A 19296-nucleotide genomic window follows, 5' to 3' on the forward strand; every position below is an offset into this window, starting at 1 on the left:
GAAGCCATATCCTTTCTTCCATCTCAAGGCCAGTAGCGTGGCATCTTCATATCATCCTGACCCTCTGCTTCTGCCATCACATCTCCTCCTCCTCTCCTTTTCCTTAACCTCCTCCCAACTTCTCCCTTCAGTGATTACATTGGCTCACCCAGAGAATCCAAGTGGGTTTGTGGAATTAGGATATCGACATCCTTGGGGGAACATCATTCAGCCTATCATAGGAAGGATGTGTAAAAAGAATGACGGGCACTTGACAAAATGGCACAGAACCCACCTTGAAGGGTTCTCATTGGACCAAAGTGAAACCGTTTTAACATCAAAATATACAGTGAAATTCAACAGGTTGTAACCTATTACTAATACAGGATCCCATGAATCCATATAGGTTAAATAAATATATAGACAAAAAGGGAAACTCTTTTTTTATGGTAGAATAGGAACAAAGAAGAAGGAATAATGGAAATTTAAGTCACTATTTGACAATCATCATAGTGTAGCTAAGGCTGATGGGTACAGGCTTAACAAGGAACGGGAATACTGGCAAAGTCTGAGGATGTTCCCATAAAATATTTATCAATTATAAAGGGAAAAAATGGTGACTGCAGTGAAGAAAGCTAACAGACATGAAACTGAATGGAAATAAATGTCACCACCAGGTGCCTTTTGACCAATGCAATGAGAACAGCACAGAATTGTTTCTGAACTATTGTTGCCTGAGTCTGGGCATGAGGAAACATCAAAACCTACTTTAAAGGTGAGCTAACACAAGGAAAGGCCTTACTTTTTAACACTGTGAAGGTCATGAAAGACAAGGCAAGCTTGGGTAACTAAGTACTCTAGGTTGAAGAAAACTAAAGAGACATGAAAAGAAATACTCTATAACCTGGATCCTGGTTTGGGTCCTGAACCATAAAAGAAAAAGGAGCCAGGAAAACTGGTGAAATTTGAATGAGTTTTGTGGATTACAAGATAATGTTGTATCAATGTTAGTTTTTTTTAATTTTTTTTTAAAGATTTTATTATTTATTTGACAGACAGTGATCACAAGTAGGCAGAGAGGCAGGCAGAGAGAGAGAGGAGAAAGCAGGCTCCCCGCTGAGTGGAGAGCCCAATGTGGGGCTCGATCCCAGGACCCTGAGATCATGACCTGAGCTGAAGGCAGAGCCTTTAACCCACTGAGCCACCCAGGCACCCCTCAATGTTAGTTTTTTGATTGGGATAACTACCAGTCTGGAGAGGAGAGGGGGAAAAGCAAGTGCAGAACAGCACACAAAACTGCGTATTTATATGCATAAAACTATTTCTTTATGTACATATAAATAGAAGAGTGTCCTTCTTTGAAGGAAATACACACTAGAGAACTAGAAGTGATAAATCTATAACTTTCTCTCAAACGGTTCAGAAAAATAAAGATCATTATTGAAGGAAAGAGAAAAGCAAATATGATAAAATGTTAACAACTGGGGAAATTAGGTGAAGTTAATTGGGTGTTCTTTTCTTTTTTTTTTTTTTAAGATTTTATTCCTTTATTTGACAGAGAGAGACACAGTGAGAGAGGTAACACAAGCAGGGGGAGGGGAGAGGGAGTAGCTGGCTCTCTGCAGAGCAGGGAGCCAGATGTGGGGCTTGATCGCAGGACCCTGGGATCATGACCTGAGCCAAAGGCAGACGCTTAATGACTGAGCCACTCAGGTGCTCCGAATTGGGTGTTCTTTGAGCTATTCTTGCAATTCTTCTGCATTTACAAGTGTATTTCTAAATTAATATATCTAGTCACCTTTCTCATATATATATGTACTTCTTCATGTTTGTGTATATATACATATACATGCATACATATATATGTTTGTGTGTATATATTTCTGTATATGTATATATTTGTGTGTATATACATACATACACATATTTGTATGTGTGTGGATATATACACACACATCATACACACACACATATATGCTTCTTCATGTTTAGAGGATTTCATATAATCTAAAATGTGGTATTCAGAAATTAAGGTGAATTTAGAATACATGAAATGCTCCAAACATGAAGTAGTACAGTTTTTTTTGTAGGTGTTTTATTTTTTAAAAGTATAAAATGTCTTAATGCATTATCATAACAAATGGAAACAAAATATCAAAGTTAAAGTTCCCCTTGAATAATACAGATCATCCTCTATCAGTCTTAGAAACACTGTAATGTTTAGGTATACCCTTCTAGATCTATCTCAATGCAGTAAGAGCTGTTTACATATACACATAGAAATAACTTCATGCATCAACATAATTGATATACTTGTTCTGCAAGTCAGCTTTTTTGGTCCCACTTAAGAATGTGTTAGTCTTGCCAGGTTAGTACACCTGCTCTATAATTTTTTTCTGTTGCATGCATGAGAACTGATGTTATCATTCTGCTATTACAGGACATTTAGGCTGTTTCTCTCTTTTTTTTTTCATTTTTTTAAACAAATACTAACTGCTGAATATAAATCCTTGTCATCCTTCACTGTTTATATATGACAGTATTTCTGCCAGACAAATAAGAAGGTGCTATGTGTTTTAAAATGATAACTTTGCCTATAAAATAAAAGGACCAAGTTATATTCTCAAAAATAATGAGTACCTCTTTACAAAAACTCCCATCTACAATGAAGAGTGCCAATCTCCGTATATCCCTAATCACCCCCCAAACAAAACCCATACACAAGAAAGTTTTAGCAGAATGTGCGTAACACAGCATTGTTTTATTTTATATTTCTAGATTATAACTATGGTTAGGCACCTTTTCATATATGCATTAACCACTTGTATTTTACCTTCAGTAAAACGCCTGACCATAGTCTTTTTATAGGTTTGTGGAAGTTCTTTATGTACTAAAGATGCTAATCCTTTGTTTACCATATACATGGAAATTTTCCTTCTAAACACTTTTTTTTTTTCCTTTTAAAGATTTATTTGAGAGAGAAAGAGACTCCACACTGACTGTGGAGCCCAATGCAGGGCGTGATCTTAAGACCCTGAGATCACCACCTGAGCTGAAACCAAGAGTCAGACACTTAACCCACTGTGCCACCCAGCCTCCCCCCAAAAAACTCTTTATATTGATTATCTAGACATTTAAAAAGAGCATATACAAGATCATTTCTTGGTTCATATTCATGTATTTTATTCTATTTCTTAGCTCTGCCTTTAATAATGAGCCTGTGGTATTTTCTGATTTCTTGTTTCCAAAAATTATTTTAATTTTTTTATTATTATGTTCAATTATCCAGCATATAAATATTAAGGAGGGCATGTGTGCTGAGGAGCACTGGGTGCAAATAATGGATTGCTGAACACTACATCAAAAACTAATGATGTCCTAGACATTTTTTAATTTGGCTAATAGGTCCTTTGTCATACAGAAGTTTCACATAAAAATGTAGTTAAATTTACAATATTGGCCTTTGAGGCTGTATTAGTTCCCTATGACTGCTGTAACAAATTGCCACAATCTGGATGGTTTAAAACAACAGAAATTGATTCTCTCACATTTCTGGAGGCTAAAATCTGAAATCAAGATGGGGGCAGGACCACATTCTCTCTGAAGGTTCCAAGTGAAGACCCTTGGTTCCTGGCAATCCTTGGCATTCTTGGTCTGAAACTGCATCACTCCAATCTTTGCCTCCTTCATCAAAGTCATTCTCCCTCAGTGTCAGTTTGTATCCAAATTTCCCTCTTGTAAGTATATCAGTCATGGATTAGGCCCCATCCTAATCCAGTATGACCTCTTTTTAACTTGATTACATCTGCAAAGATCCTACTTCCAAATAAGACCACTTCATGGTTACACACAGGGGTAGGGCTTTAACATTTTTTTTTTTTTTGATGGAGCGCACAATTCAACTTCTAACAGAGATTTTGTTAAAGATTTTTATATTCATGCTCATAAGAGATATTGGTCTATAATTTTCTGTTCTTATAATATCTTTGCCAAATGTTGGTATCAACAATTTTTTTATCTTTCTAAAATAAGTTATAAGTGTTCCCTCCTCCTTTGTTTTCAAAAAGAATATTGTTTGATAGAATTCACTGTGGAAGTCATCTAGGTTAGGATCTTATTCTATGAGAAAAGTTTGAACTAAAAATTCACCTTTTTTGACAATATAAGGCATCATTTCCCCTCATTTGAAATCACTGCTCCTAAGTATCCAGAATCACTAACAAGAAGTTAGATATTTATCTTATCCTAGTACTATTATAGGTAATGTTTTTTGTTTTTGTTTTTGTTTTTTCTCTGCAGAAGGTTCATCTCTGGAAATTTAAAGGACTTTTCACTTTATCCTTGGTGTTTTATAATAATAGAAAGATGGTTAAGTGTGGTTCCATTTTCATCCATCCTGTTTAGCACTCATATAATTATATGGACCGATATAATTCCTGGACTCTTGTTTTCTGCTTTTTATATGCTTCTTCCTTTATTTTGAGTTTCTTTCTTTCCCTTCCTTTTATTCCCCTCTTCAACTATAAGACTGTTATTAGAATTTCTGGACCTAGAATTCATTTCTCCTAACTTTTCTTACATGTATTCTTTGTCTTTTTGTTCTGTAATCTAGAGCAATTGTTTAGTTCTCTCTTTTAGATAAAAACATTGCTCTGTGTTACTCAGCATATCTCTAGAGTTCTTCATTTTCTGATGTTAATGGATTCTTTTTCTAGCAGTCTGTTCTTTTTTTTTTTTTTTAAGATTTTATTTATTTATTTGACAGAGAGAGATCACAAGTAGGCAGAGAGGCAGGCAGAGAGAGTGAGAGGGAAGCAGGCTCCCCGCCGAGCAGAGAGCCCGATGCGGGGCTCGATCCCAGGACCCTGAGATCATGACCTGAGCCGAAGGCAGCGGCTCAAACCACTGAGCCACCCAGGCGCCCCTCTAGCAGTCTGTTCTTATTTCTAAGATCCAACAACCTCACTCACCTTTTTTTTTTTGTTGTTGTTGTTGTTTTAAATATCTATTTATTTCAGAGAGTGGAGGGGCAGAGGGAGATGATCCCCAAGCAGACTGCCTGCTGAGTGCAGAGCAGTTGTGGGGCTTGATTGATACCATGACCAATGAGATCATGACCTGAGCTGAACTCAAGTGTCAGACACTTCACTGACTGAGCCATGCAGGCATCCCCTCACTCATGTTTTGAAAATATTACTTATATATCTTTAAACATTTATTTTATTCTTTTCTATTAATTTTTGTCTTCTCTGATGTTAATTCTTCCTCTTCCTCTTCTCCTTTTTGAATGCCTAAAATAGTTCTGATGGCTCTTGTAACAAACTATAAACTTGGTGGCTTAAATTAAAAGAAATTTACTCTTATAGTTCTGGAGTCCAGAAGTCTGATATCAGTATCACTGGCTGAAATCCAGGTTTTGGCAGGGCCATGCTCTCTGCAGATGCTCTATTGGAGAATCCATTCCTTGCCTCTTCTAGCTGCTGGGGGCTGCCAGCATTCCTTAGCAAGTGACCACATCACTCCATTCTCTGCCTCTGTGGTAACATTGTTTTCTTCTGTGTCAGATTTCCCCTTGCTTCTTTCTTATAAGAACCTCATATAAGAACCTTTTAAGAACCTACCTGGCTAATCCAGGCTAATCCCCCCATTGCAAAATCCTTAATCACATCTGCAAAGACCCCCCTTTTTTTTTCCATATAAAGTAACATTTACAGATTCCAGAGATTAGGACTTGGTATCTTTGAGGACCATTTTCATAGTGTTTCTTTTTATTTTATTTTATTTATTTGACAGAGAGAAATCACAACTAGGCAGAGAGGCAGGCAGAGAGAGAGGAGGAAGCAGGCTCCCTGCGGAGCAGAGAGCCCGATGTGGGGCTCGATCCCAGGACCCTGAGATCATGACCTGAGCTGAAGGCAGAGGCTTTAACCCACTGAGCCACCCAGGCGCCCCTAGTGTTTCTTTTCTTAAACTGTTCAACAATTATTTTTTTGTTGGGTATTCATCTGTCTTCAAATATCCTACATTCTTATCTCAGCCTACTGCAGTGATCATTCAGAGCACGGGAAGTGCAAGTATTTAAACTGCTGGGCAACAGGAGGGACTTTCTTCTCAATTTCAGCAAAATATGGAGCTCTGTCTTGCTTCTTTGCTTCTAGTATTTCTATTTGTTTCTACTTGATAGCAGACACCACTGGTGGCTATAATTTGCTGCAATTGGGGTAAGATTGTATGGAGCTAACCCATCTTGTTAGATCATCAATTATAACCCAAAGAGGGGGCATCATAGTCACCCTAAGATTCTCTGCCCCTTTTTTTTTTTAGTATCTGCTGACTCTAACTTGGAATATCCAGAAGCTGTACCTACCTTTTTTTTTTTTTTTAAAGATTTTATTTATTTATTTGACAGAGAGAGAGATCACAAGTAGGCAGCGAGGCAGGCAGAGAGAGGAGGAAGCAGGCTCCCCGCGGAGCAGAGAGCCCGATGCGGGGCTCAATCCCAGGACCCTGAGATCATGACCCGAGCCGAAGGCAGAGGCTTAATCCACTGAGCCACCCAGGCGCCCCTGTACCTACCTTTTTGAATAGTCTCTTTCTGAGTTTAGCTTGGCTTCTTCCTTCAATCTGATGTCCAAATGCCTTTTGTCTTTTAGGGTTCCTTATAACTTCTGGGTCACAAATAGAACTCTTCTTACTTTCTAAAAATTTTAAGCTTTTTTAAACATCATTTTTGGTGGTTCAGTTGGTTTAGTGTCTGACTCTCGGTTTCAGCTCAGGTCATGATCTCAGGGGCGTGGGATTGAGCCCCACATGGGGTTCCATGCTCTGAGCAGAGTCTGCCTGAGATTTCCTCTCTCCCTCTCCCTCTGGCCCTCCCCCAACTCCTGCGCACTTGCTCTCACTCTCTTAAGTAAATAAATAAAATTTTAAAAAATCATTTTTGGATTTCTTTTTCCCCAAGGAATTTGAGGAATACTCAGAAAGCTAGCTAGAGTGTGTATGTCATATGCACTCTTTGTTCAAATGCCAATCAACCTTTAAATCACATCTCTTGCCTTTTCCTCACACAACTGCCATTATTATCCTGATTTGTGCCTACTAAATTGTATGGCTGAATCTTTCCTAAAGGGCTCATGCTTAAAAATATTTTAATAACCAAGTGGAGCATACAAACTTCTGATAATGGACATTATCCTCATCTTCTGAAGTAATAATATTATATAAGAGAGAAAATTACTACACATATATAGAAAAGGGACAGAAAAATCACACTGGATTGTGACAAGTCTAAGAGAGTGTTCTAAAAAACTGCTCCTAAGATGAAAAGAGTAATGTTTTACTTTTTTTCCAACACTGGTTAAATATATCTGAACAAAATAATGTTCAAGTAGTAATGCTATACCAAAGAACAAAAAGATGAAAGGTTTCTTATACAGCTAAGTGCCTTAAGAAAAAACAAAAACTGCTGTGTACAATTCTATTTTTAGAATTAAGAAAATAGCATAAATTTAAGATTGGATCATTCTTAGGTTAACTACCACCACATGTGGCAGATGTTTGCTCTTAAATAGATGCCAACGGGAATATATAGGGAGTAACTCAAATTTAACATTTATAATTAAACTTGAAACTCATTCCAGATCTTCTCAAGTGAGCAATTATAAACTAAATATGTTTTGTTTATTTTGAGCCATAAATAGTGAGGTAATTGATACCCTAAAGATATTAAAGAGTTAATAGAATTTCAGATGAACACTAAAAGCAGCAGAGAGCAGTTAGTACACTTGAGTGCTATTCCTGTTATTCCATTTACTTAGGTGTCCCTGAGTCCCAGTTTCATTATGTATAACATGAAATGGCTGCATTAGATATGTGTAAGGGATTTTCCCCTTAGTCGTCTTCATGCAATGGTACCTACAGAAAACAGTAAAATGAACACTTACCTGGAAGGGTTTCTTAAGGCTGGAAGTTGGTTTAGGTAATCTTGCTGCCCAGAGAGCTGTGAGATCAATGTGTCAGTGCACCTGTCTCCCATCTGTGGCATACAGTCATGTCTTGGCCCACATGGGGGGAAGCTGTGACCTTGCTAATCAAATTGTGGTCTATAGTAGTTGACACTTGTAAGTGTTAGAGCTTCTTAAAAATGTAGAATGCTGGGCTCCACCCAGAGCTATTAAATCAGAATCCATAGTTTAAAGATCCCTATATAATTTATGTCCACATTAAAACTTAAGAAGTACTACTCAAAGAAAATTTCAGCTCTGAATTTCAATAAATGTAAGAATCCATCTGTTTTACAGAATATATTTGAAAATTTATTTCATAATATTAAATTCCATATTATAGTTAGAATTAGAATAAAATGAAAAACCTATTTTTACACAAATTTCTGAAATTTTTGAAATAGATGTTTACTTGTTAATTAGGAAAAGGGAAATATATTTACCTGTTTGTATACCTGTCGTAAGTACATGATCTCCTCCACAGTTCCCAAAGATATTAGCCTAAACACTTTCACATCCCTGCACTGCCCAATCCTATATGCTCTGTGAAAAGATTAAAAACAAAACCAACAAAAATCAAATGAAACAACTTGGGTTCAGGAGATACCTTTAGGATAGAAAAATGGAATGTTACTAAAATATTTTTTAAGATTCTTTATTTATTTATTTGAGAGAGAGAGAGTGAGAGACAGAGCAGAGAAAGCCGGGGGAGGGGGAAGAGGGGGAGGGAAAGAGGGAGAGGGACAAGCACTGAGCAGGGAGCCCCATGTGGGGCTCGATCCCAGGACCCCGGGATCATGCCCTGAGCTGAAGGCAGAGGCTTAATAGACTGAGCCACGAAGGTACCCCTGTTACTAAAATTTTAATTTAGAAAGAAATGTAGGCACAGTTCATTGTATGTTAATTATGTGTATCTCAATGAAATTGTTTAAAATGGGGGAGGGGAAAGTGCAAATTTGTAGCCTTAATTTCACAGAGATTCCTGTCTGACTGAATCACTCAGTTGACTAGCACCCTAGGTATTTTGACATGGACCATAGTGCTATTTAAAACAATAACCTGATTTACCATACTGGTTAATGTAGGTCTAGGCCTGGGAGCTTCTCTCAGGTAGAGGCTTTATTGGATGCTATGAATGAAGTCACCTGTTTTTTTTTTTTTTTTGGTTTTTTTTTTTAAGATTTTATTTATTTATTTGAGAGAGAGAGGGAGAGAGAATATGAGCAGGAGGAGGGGGCAGGCAGAGGGAGAAGAACACTTCCCACTGAGCAGAGAGCCCTATCAGGACTGGATCCCAGCATCCTGGGATCCTGACCTGAGCCGAAGGCAGATGCTTAACTGACTGAACCACCCAGGTGCCCCAAGTCACCTGTTTCTAAATATTTGTTACAGTCATGGGCTGGGCAGTGAGGATCAGGGGCAAGGCCATACCGCCTCATGCTTGAAACTGTTAAAATCTGGGGGAAATTTAATTTGACCTTGTAAAGTCACTCTGTGTTGTTGTATCTCGTTCCCTCTCTGCCTCCTTCACCCACTGCTCCTCATAGAATAGGACTTTACTAAAGAGTAAAATCTTGCACCAGCAGAGGGGAATGGGGGATCCTGCAGCACAGCACAGCCAGGGTAAGTTACTGCCTTCTCACTTTCATCCTGCAGCCCAAATACAGAGGGACTCATAATCCCTTTCTCTCCCACAGTGGAATGGAGTCTTAAAAAATTTTTTTAATGAATCTAAGGAAACGGCTTTTGGATGTGTGCTCAGTCAACTGGTGAATAGGACAGATTCTGTTAGAATACATATTCTTTAATCTACACAGATAAAAACCTTATAACATGTTACTTTGGACCTATGCTTCATCAGTTTCTAGGTCCATTAAGAAGAGATATGTTAAGTGATGGTCTTCTTACTATGAAAACAAGTGTTGGGGAACTGTTACTATATGGAAGTCTCGATCTTCGTTTCCCTCCTTGATTCCTCCTGCCAGCGTCAAGTGAAGGGCAGGGAGGGAAAGAGAAACGCTGTTCATTTCGTTTTATTGGCAACTAACTTAAACTGAGTATGAAAACATAGTACCCTGGGATAAATAGGATATTAGGTCTTAATGGCCCAGGTGAAAAAGAACAAAATTAAGACAAATGTTAAGATTTAAAAAAGAGAGAGAGAGAATTCTCTGTGGCTTTCATCTGACTATTTTCCTTTACAGCTGTCAGTGGAGAGAGGCTGGTTAACTGTGTGGGCTCTGCAAGTCAGGGTACGTGAATTCAGACCTTGAAATCATTGGCTCTGACCTTGAATAAGTTACTTCAATTTGTTGTGCCGCACCTTCCTCACATGTAAAATGGGTATGATAATAGTGCCCACCCCATAAAGGTTTTGCTGTTAGGGTAATGCTGGCCTCACAGAATAAGTTAGGAAGTGTTTCTTTCTCTTCAAGTTTTAGTAAGAGCTTCAGAAGGTTTGGTATTAATTCTTCTTTAAGTGCTTGGTAGAATCCCTCCGTGAAGCCATCTGGTCCTGGTTTTGTTTGTTGGCATTTTGATGACTGATTCAATCTTTTTATTAGTTGTAAGGTTTATTCATATTTTCTGCTTCTTCGTGATTCAGTCTTGGTACGTTATGTTTCTTGGCATTTGTCCATTTCATCTAGGTCATCCAATTTGTTGGTGTACAATTGTTTATAGTACTGTCTTACAATCCTTTCTATTTCTGTAAAATCAATAGTAATGTCCCCCTTTCCTTCAGATTTTAGTTATTTCAGTCTTCTTTTTTTCTTAGTCAATCTAGCTAAAGGTTTGTCAAGTTTGTTGATCATTTTGAAAAAAAAATCTCTTGGTTTTGTTAATCCCCCCCTCCTTTTTTAGTCTCTCATTTATCTCTTATCTAATCTTTAACTTCCTTTTGCTAGCTTTGGGTTTAGTTTGTTCTTTTTCTAGTTCCTTAAGGTATAAGGTTTGAGTGTTGATTTCAGACCCTTTTTTTAAAATGTGTTTACTGCTATAAATTTCTCTTTGCACTTCTTTCACTTTTTACTATAAGTTTTTTAATACACTGTTTTCATTTTTCCCAAGATATTTGCTAATTTCTCTTGTGATTTCTTTCATAGCCCATTGGTTAAGAGTGTACTGTTTAAGAGTGTAATTTTTAAAAATTATTTACTTTAGAGAGAGAGAGAGTACGAGTGAAGGTGGGGGAGAGGCAAAGGGAAGGAGAGAGAGAATCTCAAACAGACTCCACACCCATATGGAGCCCTATTTGGGGTTTGATCTCACAACCCAGATACCATGACCTGAGCTGAAATCAAAAGTTGGGGCACTTAGCCAACTGAGCCACCCAGGCATCCATCTTTTTTTTTTAAAGACAGAACATGCACAAGTGGGGCTAGATGATGGCAGGGGAGCCAAGAGGGGGAGGAGGGGCAGAAGAGGGAGAGAGAGAATCCCAAGCAGGCTCTATTCCCAGTGTGGAGCCAACTCAGGGCTTCATCTCAAAACCCCGAGATCATGATCTCAGCTGAAATAGAGTCAGACAACTAATTGACTGAACCACCCAAGGGCCCCATTTAATTTCAACATATCTGTGGATTTTCCAGTTTTTCTTCTGCTGTTGATTTCTAATTTCATTCTATTGCGTTTGGAAAAGAAATTGTAAGGTTTCAATCTTTTAAATTTATTAACATGTTTTATAACCTAACATATGGCCTATCATGGAGAATGTTCCATGTACACTTGAGAAAAATGTGTATTGCACTCTTGTTGGAAGGAGAGTTCCGCACATTTTTCATAGGTCCAATTTGTCTATAGGGCTGTTCAAATCTTTCCTTTTTGATCTCCCGACTGGATGTATACATTATTGAAAATGGGGTATTGATGTCTCTTACTGCTATTGTAGAACAATTTCCCCTTTCAATTCTGTCAATATTTGCTTTAATGTTTTAGAGCTCATTTGTTTGGTGCATTTATATTTATAATTGTTATAGCTTCTGGATGAGTTAAATCAAGAACTATCATTGTGGTTGGTAGAATCCATTGGTGGATTATATCATTATATACTACATATCATTGTGTATTATCCTTTTTTATCTTTTATAACAGTATTCAAAAGTTTATTTTGTCTGATATTAGAATAACCACACTACTCTCTTTTTGATACTATTTGCATGGAATATCTTTTTCCATCCTTTCACTTTCAACCTCTGCATGTCCTTAAACCCAAAGTGAATGTCTTACAGACAGCATATAGTTGGTATATGGTGTGTTGTTGTTGTTTTTTAATCTATTCTGCCAATCTGTATCTTTTGATTGGAGAGTTTAACCCAATTGTAACCCGATTACATTTAAAGTAATTAATGAGGGGCACCTGGGTAGTTCAGTTGGTTAAGAGTCTGCCTTCAGCTAAGTCATGATTCCAGGGTCCTGGGATTTACCCTGCACTGGGCTCTCTGCTCACCTGGGAGTGTGCTTCTCCCTGCCACTCTGCCTACTTGTGCTCCCTCTGTCAAATAAATAAATAAAATCTTTATTAAAAAGTAATAAAGTAATTAACAATACAGAAGGACTTACTTTTGCTATTTTATTTGTTTTCTGCAGGTCTCATGGCTATTTTGCACTTCATTTCCTCCATTACCGCCTTCCTTGTGTTACACGATTTTTTTAGTGACAAATTTTTATTCCTTTCCATTTGCGTATAGTCTACAGATAGTTTCTTTGTGAAGATTATATATAACATCCAAAACTTACAATTTATCTTAACTGATACCAATTTAACATCAATTGCATTAAAAAACCCCTCCTTTACAGCTTTGCCCCCCACTTTTATGTTACTGATGTCACAAATTAAACCTTTACATATCATTTATTCATTAATATAGATTTATATAGCTTTATGCATTTGTCTTTTATTTCTTTTTTAAAGATTTTTTTTTCTTTTTCAAAGACTTCATTTTCAACTAATCTCTACACACCCCAAGAGCAAGAACTGCATATTCTACCAGTGGAGCCATCCATGCACCCCTATGTTTTAAATCCTATAAAAAGTAGACTTACAAACCAAAATTAAAGTAATACTGGTTTTTATATTTAAGAGTTTTATATTTTCATATGGCTTTGAGTTACTGTTAAGAGTCCTTTAATTTGAATTTGAAAGTCTCTTTTTAGCATTCTTGTAGGTCAGGTCTAGTGATAACAAACTCAGCTTCTGTTGTCTTAATTTCTTCCTCATTTCTAAACGACAGTTTTGCCTGATACAGAATTCTTGGTTGAATTTTTTTTTCCTTTTGGTACTTTAAATCTATCATTCCACAGCCTTCTGGTGTATAAAGTTTCTGTTGAGAATCTGCTGGTATTCTTACTGGGGATCCCTTGTACATTACAAGTCATTTTTTTCTTGCTGCTTTCAAGGTTCTCATTCTCTTTGTCTTTAACTTTCTAAAACTTGATAACATGTCTCAGCGTAAGTCACTTTGGGTTTATCCTACCTGGAGTTTGTGAAGCTTCTCGTATTTGTATATCCATGTCTTTTCCCAAATTTGGGTCGTTATTATTTCAGTCATTATGTCTTTGAGTAACTTTCTCCTTTTCTCTCTCCTTTTGGATTCCTATAATATGTATTTCAGTCTATTTGATATATCCCATAAATTCCTTTAGCTATATTCATTTTTCTTTGTTGTTTTGGTTTTGGTTTTTGCTGTTGTTGTTTTGGTGGGTTTTTTGTTTTGTTTTGTTTTGTTTTTGCTTGTTTCATTGTTGTTGTTGTTTTTTGTCCTCAGATCTGTCTTCAACTTTGCTGATCCTTGTTCTGCCTGTTTGAGTATGATGAGTCTTTCCAGTGATATTGTTGTTGTTGTTGTTTACATTCAGTTATTGTATTTGTCAGCTTCAGAGTTTTTGCTTTGTTCTTTTTTTATATATAATTTCTATCTCTTTGCTGATATTCTAATTTTGTTTATATATTGTTTCCCTGATTTTCTTTATGTCTTTGTCCATAGTTTCCATCCAGCTCTTAGAGTTAGGACAGTTGTTTTAAACTCTTTGTCACCTAAGTCCTATGCCCCTGTTTCTTCAGGGATGGTTTCTGGAGATTTTGTTCCTCTGACTGTACTAGGTTTTCCTCTTTCTTTAAATGTCTGATGTTTTTGTTTTGTTTTGTTGTAAAAAAAAAAAAAATTGGCCACTTGATAAAATAGCCACTTCTAGTCTTTGCAAGCTAGTATGGAAAACACACATTAATTAGCAGGGTATATCTTAAATCTTGGGAGAAGCTCAGGTAAGGATTAAAACCTACTTTGGTCATTTCTGGTCATATGTCCTGCCTGGGTCTGTGTATATGTGCTTTTAAATGTCTTAATTTCCCAAAGAGTCTCATTTCAGTGTCTTCTCAGGGCCTTAAACATATTCTATCATATTCTTCTACTGTAATATCACGTACCAGGGATAGAATCCCACTGCAGCTTTTATGCACCATGGGGCCTATCACTGCTTTCAATAGCTTCTGTTGTCTGAGATCCAAACTATGCCACCATTCCTCCTCTAAGCACTGTCAGGTGAAATTGAAACAATTCCCTTTGGCAGCTTATGGACAGGTTAGAAAGTTGCAAAGGTGTTTCATACCTGAGAGGGAGGGAACTGGGAATTGGTTGCTTCCTCGTGGTTGTACTGCATTAGAAAATGGGGCTGAGGCAAGAATGAGTAAAGATGCCATGAAATTTCCCAGTTTTGAATATAGCTTCTTCTTCATTGGGAATTGAACTACTATAGATCTTTGACTGAATTAAAAAGATCCAATGAAGTTATTTTAATCAGTCTCTGTTTTTTTTTAATCCACCCATAAGGAAACATGTACCTAGAGCTTCTTATTCTGCCATCTTGCTGGCATCACTTTTTGATTTCCTCTTTAATACAAGAGTTATTTAAAAATATATTTAAAAACATCCATATGGCTAGATTTTTTTATTAGCTACAAGTTCATTGTTATTTTCTAGGGTCTTTTGACTGGAGCCATGTAATCTAGTCCTTGTGATTTATATTAAAATATATAGTCATTTAAAAGTATGCTCTAAAATGAAAGACTGGGTATTTTTGGTTGTAATATGGTTATATACATTTATTAAATTCAAGGTTAAATAATTGTTATTTAAATAACTTACGTATTTTCTTTTTTTGCCTAATCCATTAATTTTTGAGAGAGGGATATTAAGTTTCCCATCATGATTGTGGATTTGTCCATTTCTCATCATAAAAGAGTTTTGGCTTTGTTATGTAATGCTATCATACTTTCCTCATGGATTATTCCCCATTTTTTTCCTTAATGCATCTTGCTTTGAAGCTTGATGGCTTGATATTAATATTGCCGCTCTTTTTTTTTTTTTTGTATTTCATACTTTTTATTTTCTTTTTTTTTTTCATTTTATTTATTTTTTCAGTGTAACAGTATTCATTCTTTTTGCACAACACCCAGTGCTCCATGCAAAACGTGCCCTCCCCATTACCCACCACCTGTTCCCCCAACCTCCCACCCCTGACCCTTCAAAACCCTCAGGTTGCCCCAACCTCCCACCCCTGACCCTTCAAAACCCTCAGGTTGTTTTTCAGAGTACATAGTCTCTTATGGTTCGCCTCCCCTCCCCAATGTCCATAGCCCGCTCCCCCTCTCCCAATCCCACCTCCCCCCAGCAACCCCCAGTTTGTTTTGTGAGATTAAGAGTCATTTATGGTTTGTCTCCCTCCCAATCCCATCTTGTTTCATTTACTCTTCTCTATCCCCCTACCCCCCCATGTTGCTTCTCCATGTCCTCATATCAGGGAGATCATATGATAGTTGTCTTTCTCCGATTGACTTATTTCACTAAGCATGATACGCTCTAGTTCCATCCACGTCGTCGCAAATGGCATGATTTCATTTCTTTTGATGGCTGCATAGTATTCCATTGTGTATATATACCACATCTTCTTTATCCATTCATCTGTTGATGGACATCTAGGTTCTTTCCATAGTCTGGCTATTGTAGACATTGCTGCTATAAACATTCGGGTACACGTGCCCCTTCAGATCACTATGTTTGTATCTTTAGGGTAAATACCCAGTAGTGCAATTGCTGGGTCATAGGGTAGTTCTATTTTCAACATTTTGAGGAACCTCCATGCTGTTTTCCAGAGTGGTTGCACCAGCTTGCATTCCCACCAACAGTGGAGGAGGGTTCCCCTTTCTCCACATCCTCGCCAGCATCTGTCATTTCCTGACTTGTTAATTTTAGCCATTCTGATTGGTGTGAGGTGATATCTCATTGTGGTTTTGATTTGTATTTCCCTGATGCCGAGTGACGTGGAGCACTTTTTCATGTGTCTGTTGGCCATCTGGATGTCTTCTTTGCAGAAATGTCTGTTCATGTCCTCTGCCCATTTCTTGATTGGATTGTTTGTTCTTTGGGTGTTGAGTTTGCTAAGTTCCTTATAGATTTTGGATACTAGCCCTTTATCTGATATGTCGTTTGCAAATATCTTCTCCCATTCTGTCAGTTGTCTTTTGGTTTTGTTAACTGTTTCCTTTGCTGTGCAAAAGCTTTTGATCTTGATGAAATCCCAACAGTTCATTTTTGCCCTTGCTTCCCTTGCCTTTGCCGTTGTTCCTAGGAAGATGTTGCTACGGCTGAGGTCGAAGAGGTTGCTGCCTGCATTCTCCTCAAGGATTTTGATGGATTCCTTTCTCACATTGAGGTCCTTCATCCATTTGGAGTCTATTTTCGTGTGTGGTGTAAGGAAGTGGTCCAATTTCATTTTTCTGCATGTGGCTGTCCAATTTTCCCAGCACCATTTATTGAAGAGGCTGTCTTTTTTCCATTGGACATTCTTTCCTGCTTTGTTGAAGATTAGTTGACCATAGAGTTGAGGGTCGATTTCTGGGCTCTCTATTCTGTTCCACTGATCTATGTGTCTGTTTTTGTGCCAGTACCATGCTGTTTTGATGATGACAGCTTTGTAATAGAGCTTGAAGTCCGGAATTGTGATGCCACCAACTTTGGCTTTGTTCTTCAATATTCCTTTGGCTATTCGAGGTCTTTTCTGGTTCCATATAAATTTTAGGATTATTTGTTCCATTTCTTTGAAAAAAATGGATGGTATTTTGATAGGGATTGCATTAAATGTGTAGATTGCTTTAGGTAGCATAGACATTTTCACAATATTTATTCTTCCAATCCAGGAGCATGGAACATTTTTCCATTTTTTTGTGTCTTCCTCAATTTCTTTCATGAGTACTTTATAATTTTCTGTGTATAGATTCTTAGTCTCTTTGGTTAGGTTTATTCCTAGGTATCTTATAGTTTTGGGTACAATTGTAAATGGGATTGACTCCTTAATTTCTCTTTCTTCAGTCTTGTTGTTGGTGTACAGAAATGCAACTGATTTCTGTGCATTGATTTTATATCCTGACACTTTACTGAATTCCTGCACAAGTTCTAGCAGTTTTGGAGTGGAGTCTTTTGGGTTTTCCACATATAGTATCATATCATCTGCGAAGAGTGATAGTTTGACTTCTTCTTTACCAATTTGGATGCCTTTAATTTCTTTTTGTTTTCTGATTGCTGAGGCTAGGACTTCTAGTACTATGTTGAATAGCAGTGGTGATAATGGACATCCCTGCCGTGTTCCTGACCTTAACGGAAAAGCTTTCAGTTTTTCTCCATTGGGAATGATATTTGCGGTGGGTTTTTCATAGATGGCTTTGATAATATTGAGGTATGTGCCCTCTATCCCCACACTTTGAAGAGTTTTGATCAGGAAGGGATGCTGTACTTTGTCAAATGCTTTTTCAGCATCTATTGAGAGTATCATATGGTTCTTGTTCTTTCTTTTATTAATGTGTTCTATCACATTGATTGATTTGCGGATGTTGAACCAACCCTGCAGCCCTGGAATAAATCCCACTTGATCGTGGTGAATAATCCTTTTAATGTACTGTTGAATCCTATTGGCTAGTATTTTGGCGAGAATTTTTGCATCTGTGTTCATCAAGGATATTGGTCTGTAGTTCTCTTTTTTGGTGGGATCCTTGTCTGGTTTGGGGATCAAGGTGATGCTGGCCTCATAAAATGAGTTTGGAAGTTGTCCTTCCGTTTCTATTTTTTGGAACAGTTTCAGGAGAATAGGAATGAGTTCTTCTTTAAATGTTTGGTAGAATTCCCCTGGGAAGCCGTCTGGCCCTGGGCTTTTGTTTGTTTGGAGATTTTGGATGACTGTTTCAATCTCCTTACTGGTTATGGGCCTGTTCAGGTTTTCTATTTCTTCCTGGTTCAGTTGTGGTAGTTTATATGTCTCTAGGAATGCATCCATTTCTTCCAGATTGTCCAATTTGTTGGCGTAGAGTTGCTCATAGTATGTTCTTATAATTGTCTGTATTTCTTTGGTGTTAGTTGTGATCTCTCCTCTTTCATTCATGATTTTATTGATTTGGGTCCTTTCTCTTTTCTTTTGGATGAGTCTGGCCAGGGGTTTATCAATCTTATTGATTCTTTCAAAGAACCAGCTCCTAGTTTCATTGATTTTTTCTATTGTTTTTTTGGTTTCTATTTCATTGATTTCTGCTCTGATCTTTATGATTTCTCTTCTCCTGCTGGGTTTAGGGTTTCTTTCTTGTTCTTTCTCCAGCTCCTTTACGTGTAGGGTTAGGTTGTGTACTTGAGACCTTTCTTGTTTCTTGAGAAAGGCTTGTACCGCTATATATTTTCCTCTCAGGACTGCCTTTGCTGTGTCCCACAGATTTTGAACTGTTGTGTTTTCATTATCATTTGTTTCCATGAATTTTTTCAATTCTTCTTTAATTTCCTGGTTAACCCATTCATTCTTTAGAAGGATGCTGTTTAGTCTCCATGTATTTGGGTTCTTTCCAGCTTTCCTCTTGTGATTGAGTTCTAGCTTCAGAGCATTGTGGTCTGAAAATATGCAGGGAATAATCCTAATCTTTTGATACCGGTTGAGACCTGATTTGTGACCCAGGATGTGATCTATTCTGGAGAAGGTTCCATGTGCACTAGAGAAGAATGTGTATTCTGTTGCTTTGGGATGAAATGTTCTGAATATATCTGTGATGTCCATCTGGTCCAGTGTGTCATTTAAGGCCTTTATTTCCTTGTAGATCTTTTGCTTGGATGATCTGTCCATTTCAGTGAGGGGAGTGTTAAAGTCCCCTACTATTATTGTATTATTATTGATGTGGTTCTTTGATTTTGTTATTAATTGGTTGATATAGTTGGCTGCTCCCACGTTAGGGGCATAGATATTTAAAATTGTTAGATCTTCTTGTTGGACAGACCCTTTGAGTAGG

General features: G+C 37.4%; 1 protein-coding gene across 1 annotated transcript in view; it reads right to left on the reverse strand.

Moving 5' to 3' along the window:
• The window catches only part of ERCC6L2 (ERCC excision repair 6 like 2), a 135221-nt gene that overhangs the window by 46839 nt on the left and 69086 nt on the right, over positions 1-19296 (reverse strand). Inside the window, exon 13 of the mRNA XM_046022877.1 lies at positions 8426-8525. Coding sequence (XP_045878833.1) covers positions 8426-8525 — 100 coding nt within the window. The remainder of the gene's footprint in view (positions 1-8425; positions 8526-19296) is intronic.

This window comes from Meles meles, chromosome 11 (assembly GCF_922984935.1).
Source record: "Meles meles chromosome 11, mMelMel3.1 paternal haplotype, whole genome shotgun sequence".
Lineage (NCBI taxonomy): Eukaryota > Metazoa > Chordata > Mammalia > Carnivora > Mustelidae > Meles > Meles meles.